This window comes from Cynoglossus semilaevis, chromosome 10 (genome assembly GCF_000523025.1).
Source record: "Cynoglossus semilaevis isolate Cse_v1.0 chromosome 10, Cse_v1.0, whole genome shotgun sequence".
Taxonomy (NCBI): domain Eukaryota; kingdom Metazoa; phylum Chordata; class Actinopteri; order Pleuronectiformes; family Cynoglossidae; genus Cynoglossus; species Cynoglossus semilaevis.
The window spans coordinates 20,239,737-20,249,836 of NC_024316.1; the positions used below are offsets into that span (position 1 = coordinate 20,239,737).

The following is a 10,100-nucleotide window of genomic DNA, read 5'->3' on the forward strand; positions in this document are numbered from 1 at the left end:
GCCCAGGTGCTCCCTAGTGGCTTGGTTGCTGAGGTGTTCCTGAGGGACATTCCCTGAGACAACAGCGACGTCTCAGCTTCCTCTGTCCTGTCCTCAGGTCAAAGGTCAAATCTCTGCAGTCTTATTGACATGTCCTTCAGCAGCAGCAGGAGACACAGACCGTCCAACAAAACTGTTAACCAGCCCTGTAGAGTCAACGCCACAGTTTCCCCTGAAGAGGTTGTTGGATTGACTCCTGGTCTGCTGCTCCACCTCCAACTTCACTCCACTCCTCTTCCCACAGCGGCTCCAGCAGCTTTTCATTATTCAAATGAAGTTTTGGTGGCTGCAGGAAGTCAATACCCAGAATACATCTGTGACACACAGAGAGAGAGAGCGGGGGGTGTGTGTGTCGTCCAACTAGTTCTGCTGACTGGTTATCTGTGCAGGTACACGGGATGTACTCTGTTGTACTACATTGATACTACACTGCTACCATCTGTGGTTGGTGTTGTGGAAACATCAGTTCTGCTCTGCATGATGGAAGTGAAGAACTGGAACAAGAAACAGGATCCAGAACTGGAACTGGTTAACTCTAGTTAACAGAGGTTTATTCACAATTAGTCAGTCTCTGTCTCCACCTCTGTCCCCACCCGTGTCTCTGTCTCCACCCGTGTCTCCGTCTCCCTCTGATCCAGAAGCCGCAGAGCCGGAACCTCGGAGCCGTCACACGGTCAAACCTGCAGCTTCATAAAACTTGGAGAGCCCGCCCCCTCTGACAGCCAGCGTCTGTTTACGAAAAGTCACGGGAGCAGCGTGAAGCAGAGAAAGGTTCACAGAAAATGTCACAGCGAGCTGCCAACAGGGGGAAGAGCCGGACTTCAGCACAGCCAGCCCCGCGTTCTTCGGCCGCCTCCGTCACATGCTTCATATCCGCTGTCACTCGCCACTTGTCACGGATATTAGCAGCTCTTTACTTCGGCGTGGAGGTGATTTACAACCAGCGGTGCTATCAGCCACAATGGCGAGGCGTAAGAGGCGCAACCCAGTGAATTGTTGCGCTTAATACCAAATCAGTAAAACACCTCCGCCTCACAGACACGGACCTGAGCTCCGGAAACGCAGCGTCAAAAAGAGGAAAAGGGGCAAAAAGAGTCGGAGCGACATGGAAAGCCCCACCGAGAACCCGAGCAGGGCTGCGGAATATTTGAAGGAGCTGAACCGGATCATCGAGACCCAGCAGGAGTTGCTGGAGAGGCAGAGGGAGAGGATCGAGCAGCTGGAACAGCAAGTGTCCGACCTGTGCGCGGAGAACGTGTGTCTGAAGGATCAGTACCAGCGGCACTTGGCAACCTGCAGGCTGCTGCAGGGCAGCGACAGCCTGCTCTCTCTGGAAGCCATCAACCAGCACGTCCCACCGGACAAGTAAGACACCACACCGCTGTCCACACCGTCCCTGACAAAAGTTGAATCTGTGTCTGTCCATTTTAACTCACAGTCCAGCTGCAAATCAGTGTCAAGAACTGATTTGCAGCTGGAACTAAAATAAAAAATTCACTTCAGCTTCTGACTTTGAGAAAGAACCAGAACGTGGTTCCTTTTCTGACCATATCTGGTCAAACGTCTCTGGAGGTTCGAACACAGCAATGAGGGAGAAGCACGTTGGTTTCCTGTGAAGGAATTTTCTAGAGAATTTTTTTTATAGACTGGTTAGTAGAGTGGTTAGTGGACTGGTTAGTGTTCTTCATTCATTTGTTTAATCCCCGGTGTAAAGTCAGGGTCGTTCAGAGATGGACTGTAGAAGTGTCCAAACCTCACGTTTGTCCAATGACTGTCCTCTGTCCCCCCCCCCCCGCGCCCCCTCCTCCCAGCTCCCTTCATAGGTGATGTAACTGTGTTGTTTTTTTTTTGTTCATCTCCTCTTTATAGTGTGATACTCAACAAACAAACTGGCACATATTTAATTGAATCTTTTTTTTCTTGCTCTGCTGCGTGACCTTTGACACTAACTGGTGATGGTATATACAGTCAGACTTTTTTTATATACCTCTTAGTGATCATTAAGGCTTGATGCACAGACAGGCACAATAACCCATGATGTATAGGAGAGCTGAGCACCACCTCCTGTGGGGGGGGGGAGGGTAATGTTTAGGGCTGAAGCAGAGCAGAGGCCTCTGGGACGTACTGGACTCTACAGCTCTGTACTAGTGTCTGAATGTAACCAGCTGTGATGATTTATTGCTGGTCTGGATGAACAGGAAGAATATTATTTAGATTGATGACCAGAAATCGTCTGGTCCTGATACGGTAACTGATCATTTCATATTTTGACATTTAAAACAAATACTGGTCTAGTGAAGAAATGAATCTAAAAGAAGGGATTTTAAAGTTTGGCGTCAGTGTGAAAACACGTCAGACACAGAGTGTCGTAAAGACCAAAGTATTAACTTCACAGACATCAAACATATCTCTGTGGTTTCATCATCGTCTGCCGAACCTGTTGCACCTTTCAAACACCTGTTGAAGGGAAACATCTTCCATTCGTTTCTTTGTTTTTAGCCTCCATGCTAACGGCTGCTGCTACGGCTTCATAATCGCTCGGCTCTGCTTCTGTCTTTGGATGAATCGTTGTATTTGTTGTTTTGAAACTTCTGAAATGTAACTGTCAACAACAATCCACACAGTCGTAGATGAAACTTGACAAAGTAGAATTATGTTGTCAACGTAAAGCACAGCTGAAATGTCAACCCAACAACATTCCAGAACGGCGTACAGGATGTTGTTTGTGTCATGTAGAGAGAGAGAGAGAGAGCGACAGAGCGGGGCAGACATCCAGACAATAATGTTGAATTAATCAGAGAAGACAAAGACATGAGTCACAGGTGGATTTACACAGTACTGTTGGACGTGACCCCCGTTACTGTTGTAGGTCAGGGAAGACCATCAGAGGGACATCGTTTCTAGTCAGGAAGAACTAACAGAGTAGGACAGAAGTAACAGAGGTCATCACAGGTCACTGAGTGCAGCTGTGGCCAGAGAAGATGACCGACTGTAGTTACAGGAGACGTAGGTGGTTCAAATCCAAGTCTGGTTACAGTAAAGAAAAATATCAGTGTCATTTTTGCTGCATTTTGTTGCACTATTCTATTTTATTCTATTCTATTTGTAGTGAATTAGTGGTAGCAGTGAACATGCTAGCAGTAAAAAGGCAGATTATGATTTGTAAAGAAAGTAATTCAAATGTTTTGAAGCAGTAATATTTTACCTCCATGGTTGTCAATAAAAGGTTTGTGTTCCACTGTTGGTACTTGGCTCCAGTAGAAGAATTAGTTGTTGTTTTTTCTGAACACTGTTGGCAGAATAGAGGAGATCAATAGAACTCTCCAAAAAATTGGTAACAAGAGGGAGAATAATTCTGTCACTGTGTGTGTGGTTACAGAAGTACCAGTTGTACAATAGTACCAGAGTCGGTTTGGCTGAAAAAAAAGCTCAATGATCTGATTAGGGTGACATTTCCTCCTCCAGATACTGGTCTTTGCTGGACGTTGTAGGTCTCATGGTGTAGGCGTTTTCTGTGGTGTGAATCAGTTTAGTACCTTTGCTGGACGTTGTAGGTCTGATGGTGTAGGTCTGATGGTGTAGGTGTTTTCTGTGGTGTGAATCAGTTTAGTAAAGTCTATTTTTTTCAGTATGAGGTTCAGTGTAACATCTTGACCTAGTGTCAAACCCCCCCAGCCCACTCACCCCCCCACTCTGATGCCTCCAAACTGCCTTAACTCCACCTGAGTGTTTGATGGTGCTGGGGTCATGTGGTTGTGCTTGACCTCTGGTCTCTGGTCCATCCTGGTACCACAGGGATCAGAGGCAGCAGATGATCACCGGTGACTGCTGGACTCCAGGTCTTTAGCAGCTGCAGTGATAGGAGCAGACACAGGAGATAAGGATCCAGTGTAACTCTGACCTTATCATAAATCCCCTCTGGCTTCAGGAGCTTCCGTCTCATTCCCTGGAATAAAAGGCTACTCCGTCTCCTCTTTCCTGCAGTCGTTGTGTCCTGACACGGAGCCAAACTCCCAGTCCTGACACAGATCTTCTGCTAAAGAGTTTGTAACCAGGCCAATAAACGTCACGTTAGCATAACAAACGAGGCGTCTGAATAATGTGTGTCATCTCCGTCGTCATTTTCGGCCGTGACTTATATCAAGGTCGGAAAACAGTGATAACAGCCTGGAGCTCACGTCTGAAGAAGGGATTCCCAGAGAAAGACTTTCTGACGTCAGCTGGAACTGAACTGGATATTAAATCAAAACTAAGACGTTTCTTTAGCATAGATTCACAAACTAGAGTTTCCCTCAGTGGACGGCCCTGTGTTGGAATTGAGTTGAGTTGAATTCTCCTTCTGGGATATTAATAATCCTCTGTGGGATTGGACTGGTTAGACCCAGTCTACTGTAAATATACGTACATATATATGTTCACTTCTACGACCCACCGCCCATCTTCAACCTCACAAGCTTCTCTATCTCCCCAGTTGTCTCTACGTAGACTTCCTGTCATTTGACCAGACGATATGTTAACGTCATACTTTCAACTACATTGACTTAGCATTTGTCTTTTATTTCTAGTCTAGTATTGTACTTAAAGTTATACTTTAAGTTGTACTTAAAGTTATACTTTAAGAACAAAAGTCTACTTTGATCTGAAGACCTGGTTCAGACAAGGGCTGTAAGAAAATATCAAAAACTGTCGTTGTACCTATAGGATCACAATATATCTCAATATATCGTATCGCCTGATCCTTGTTCTTCGTTTCACCCTCAGTGTACAGTATTATAGAGTGAATTGGAGCTGATTTCAGTTCATTGTGATTAAACCCCAGTGGTGTTTGTTTACTGCTGGTACATGAAGCACAGACTCGGTCTGTTGATGTTCTGCAGGTGACCCAAACCGCCTACGTTCACTCCCGGCTAACAGCTAATGGCGCTGTGTAAATGAACTCACTCACCTGTTTTATTTCACTCTCTCTTCTCCTAAAATGAGCGTCTGCAGAGACAGTGGAGTCGGATCAGTCTGGAGCAGAATGAAATTACACACACACTCAAACACTCCGTCCAATTTGTCCTGAATATTTGACTCGCTACTTCAAACAGCAGGACACTTTACTGCACCCTGGGAGTGGAGGGGGTTCTGGTACTAGTTCAACTCGCTGCGGTGCTGCCGGGTGCTTTAACCATTAGGCCATGGGTTGTATAAACTTCACTGGACTCCCAGGACAAGGACATAAAACTGGTTAAACATGTGTCTCCACCAGGCGGACATTTTAAAGCTGTTTTTATTCCTCTTACCTCAGGATGAAAAAATCTTTAGCCTCCGTTCTTTGTTAATAGGGAAGAACAATTCAGATAAATTGAAACTGTGGAGTAGTTTGAGCCACGGGCTGAAAAAATGTCCAAACATAAAAGACTTTAATTTAAAACATAAAGATTCTTTTTCCCTGGGATTAAGGGTTGAGATTAAGGGACTTCTTTTCTAGATGTAGATTAAATTTCTTTGTGTTTTTGTGCATTTACCTTTTTCTAAACATCTAGACTTTTTTCATGTAATAGAATTAGAAAAAAGTACATCATTAAAGACAGCAAATGAACATTTAAATATAGGAAGGGATTTGATTCAGACAGAACTCATTCTGCTCCATTTAGCATTTGTGCTAAGTTTGATTGATGTCTTTGTTGTTGTTGATTTTTCTCCTGTTGATGACATTGATATAAACCCTCACAGTCAGAATCTCTCCAGGCCACTAATATTATGGCCTAATCCAGATCATGACTGTCCTGTCAATCCTCGGCTCTAATCCCTGGAAACAACTAACACAGATATTTTTTTTTTGCTTTCTAAAAAAGGTTAAATACTTTACAGCAAAAATAGTTTATAATAAGAATGATTTATGTTTCAGGAAAAGTTGAAACTGGAGTTCAGACTGTACCACACAGAAGCTGCCGTCACCGCTGCACCACTGAAAGGCTCTGGTTGCAGCAGATTTGACTAAAGCCTGAAAAAACATGGCGATGGTTTTGTGTTTCACGTTCCGATGTCAGGGTCAGTTGGAGGTTTTATCTTTGTTCTTTTTTTGTTTTTTTTGTTCTTGGTTTCCAGAAACAGGAACACAGTTGTCCGTATTGACGCTCCTGCTGTTTATGTACTGTTCACCTGGTTCAGTTAGTAAATCGTTGAACTAATGAAACAGGAACAGGCTGAAAGTGAAAGTGTGGAACCGAGTTCCTCTGCAGAACAGAGAACAGCAGATAAAATAACTCAGTGAAACTGACATTAGATTGACTGATATCAGTACCAGGATCGGTATCAAGCACAGTATCACTCTGTCCAGATCTTCATAGAAGACCTGAAGTCCAGACCAACAGACTGTTTGAGCAGGTTTTTTATTTTACCACTGAAAGATTGATGTCACTCCACTTCCTGTCGTCCTCACACTCTACTTCCTGTTGTCCTCAGACTCTCTCTATCATTGGCTGCGGGTCACCCCTGTTTTCCAGTTGGTCAGTATGTGGGTCGCTCCACTGGACTGTGACAGTTTTGTTTGTTTGCCTGACTGAGGTCAGGTCGTGCTGACAACTAAAACTGTAAACAACTGGTCCAGACTGGTTCAGACTTAGGAATTGTGGGTAAATCTGATGTTGTCAGCTTTGGACACTCAGCAGAGAGAGTGAGAAATATGATGCACCACTGAAGATGGAATGTGTCTGAGTGGCGTCAACAAATCTGTAGAACTGGTTCTGGGCGACGTTGTTGGTCTGAGAACATGGTGTTGATGTTCCCTGAGCAGAACATGGATCATAGACCGATGAACCTGGGTGGTCGTTACCCTCAGGGCGTCTTGAACAGCTGGAGACGGTCTTTGTGGCTCAGTCAGAAAGTTCTCAGACGGATGTTTATCATCCGTACGGTTGTTTTTAACCAAACTGGAACTGATACCAGTTCAGACTGATCCCTGTGTCTCCAACAGCTTTGACCAGTGTTGAGCTGTGTGACCTTTGACCTTTGATCATGTTTTTATTGAACCCTCAAAAATGAAGCATTTTCAAATCAGGTCGTAAAGGTCACTGGTCCTAGATCTTTCTGACTGTGCTAACACAGCTATTCCTGTAGTCTGTATAAACAGATGGAGTGTCAAGAATCATACCATATCAATCACCCCCCCGCCGAGCCCCCCCTCGCCTGCCTTCAGTTCTGGCAGTGTTTATGCCGATGCAGGATTATGTAGTTAATAATCCCTCTGCACTTCCTCTAATCTCTTCTGCATTGAAGTTAAATCACAGGTAAACAAGACTCAGTGGTGACGATGGTGAGGAAGTTCAGATCGACCTGATAGAACCTGCGTTCTCTGCTGATGTCTGAAAGGTCGACGATGCCCAGATGTGACGGAGGGTTTTCTCTGCTCCCCCCTCGTCCCTCGTCCCCCCCACCACCACCACCCTGTCAGAGCTCTAATGGAGCTTTAATGAAAGGTGTATCAACAGTGAAGTCGTTGACTTCCTGGTCGTCCGCCAGAGCAGGTTGTGTCTCATGGAGGAGGGAAATAAATTTTCCTTCTTAATGTAAAAAAAAAAGGCCGACTTCCTCCAGGGAGATTTGTGTTTGTGTGCGTCCTCGGCCACACAGCTGAGAGAGTGTGTCTGTGTGTCAAACACACCCAGTCAATGAAGCTTCAGGCCATCCATCATCACCCCCCCCCCGCCCCCCCACCCCTCAACCACCAGAGTGTAAGATGTTCACAGTCCCCTGTGATCCCATCAAACACAAACATGGCCCGGGGTCAGATCTCTGAGCTGAAACACAGCAGGTGTGAAAAACCCTGACGTCTGGTCTTCAGGCAAAACATTTTGTCATATTGTTTGTAGTTTTCATATATATATATATATATATATATGTCTTTATATGCATGTAGATATACATATATAAACTCTCTGCTGCTGTGGTGTGTAATTGCTTTGATGCAGCAGAGCTGCAGGCTAACGTGTCTGAGGAGGGAACGCCGCAGTACGATGGGAGTTCTGACTGTGATTTTACTGCGTCTGCTCAGAGTACTCGCACGTTTGATCATACGTTCACGGTTCTACACAGATCTGAATAGAAATTGTGTTTTGGGTTTTGTTGTTGTAAAGGATGAGAGAAGAGGAGAAATGAGGAGTAGGTGAAAGAGGGAGGATGACGGAGGGTGGGGGGGTGGATTCACGCTGTGACCGAATTCTCCAGAAAGATTTAGTCATGCTTTCAAGTCAGAAAAAAAAGCTTTCAACATCAAACTTCAATCTTTGAAAAAAAAAAAAAATACCGCATAGTTTGGATACTGTATACTACAGATATATTTCTGTACTGATGTGTAAATGAGGGAGTACAGAGTAAAGGTAAAGGATCAAAAATTCACTCTTTATTTGGTTTCACTAGGAGTGTATGTTGGCAAGAATCTGTCGATACGATACGTCTCACTATAGAGGGTACGATACGATATATTGAGGGTTTTTTTCCCCCAGTGAAACTGTAGTCAAAGTGTGTGATATTGATACGGTATCGTGAAACAAAATATCGCGATATTTCAGCCCCAGTTGTTAGCACTCACAGCTAACTCCACTTGTAAAGAGTGCAGTAGAAATCACCCAGCCTTGGTCCGAGGATTAGGTTCAAGTCATAGAAATAAATGGACTTGATAAAGTTTCATTAAGTTGTCAGTGTTGACCCCGTGTGACTTCACTGACTGTGATTTGCTGCTGAGGGAAACCTCAGCTGCCGTTAATGGATGGAGTGTGAGTGACAAGTGGGTAAATAGTTCACCGCAGGCTGAGGTAACAGCTCTAGCATGTGTGTTTAGAAACCTGTGAGCAGGAATAATGGCATGGTGAGAGGGAGAGAGAGACACAGACACACAGAGAGAGAGGGAGCTGCTTCTCCTGGCAGCTCTTCATTCACACAGCGATCTGCTGAACAATCACTGTGACAAACTAAATTTACGTGCGCGTGAACTCCCTCTCTCCGACTAAATCCCCCTCTAATGAAGTACCCCACATAAATAATTGTTCAACCCAGAATGCTTTGCATGCAGAGCCGTCTATGAAACACATGCATCAGCCCAAAGCTGTTTACAACCTGCGCTCAGAGTCAACCTGAGGCCACCGTCATCTGTGGTGCACGGTTATCGATGACGGCGGTCTCCAGCCTCTGTCAGGCCCAGGGCCGCGGAACTGTTGTAGAACTGATGTAGAACTGTTGTAGAACTGATGTAGAACAGGAGCTGGAACTGTCTGCTGCTGAGGTTTAGGGTGCTGTGAGGGACCGGTGCCCAGTTTGAAACAGTTCCTGTCACTCGTTGTTGCTCAGTTCTGTTAGCTTCATGTCAGGTTAAAGTTCAACACATTTTCAAACCTGTTTGATGCACAATAAAAAAAACCTTAAACACTTCGATGATATCTGACGAAGTTGGCTTGATTTTCGTGGTGGCGATGCAGGGCAACGTCCAGCGTTTTCCTCTTAAATGACCAGCGAGTGACTGCAGTAACTGAGAGGGGATTATGGGCCACCATGATGTCATCGTTATATAATCTGCATGGATTAACGGCAGCGTCACGCCATTTCAAAACCAAACCAACCTCAGCAGAGACGTCAGTTGATGTTGTTGGTTCACTGACTGCTGTCATGACTTCATATCCACCGTGATGTATCAGCCTGATAATAACCTGATATTTGTTTGTTTATTATTTCACGGAAGGTTTTAAATGTCACAACAAACCTGGGATTATTTGACTTCATCCACAAACATTATAAAATAAATAATTGCAGTGATATTTAAACCCTGACTCTGAAGAGGAACAATTGATGGAGTTGGTTTATTATAGGTGTTTAATATATTAATATATTATTGTATTAATATGTGTGAAAACAGAGACTGATTTAAAGTTAATCAATGAATCTGAACCAGAATCACTTCATCGTTTTTTCATAAACCAAATATTTGTCTTGATATTTCCAGTCACTGTTGCTGTTAACCAGGTTAACCAGGTTAACGGTCGTTAGATAGTCGGTGGTTAGAAAAGTGAAATTTTCTATTTATT

General features: G+C 44.3%; 1 protein-coding gene across 1 annotated transcript in view; it reads left to right on the forward strand.

The window, feature by feature from the left end:
* The first annotated feature begins 672 nt into the window (after nucleotides 1-672).
* The window catches only part of LOC103385528 (IQ motif and SEC7 domain-containing protein 1), a 90,924-nt gene continuing 81,496 nt past the window's right edge, over nucleotides 673-10,100 (forward strand). Inside the window, 1 exon segment of the mRNA XM_017035987.2 lies at nucleotides 673-1,404. Within this exon segment, the coding sequence (XP_016891476.1) occupies nucleotides 1,145-1,404 (260 nt within the window). The 5' untranslated portion in view covers nucleotides 673-1,144.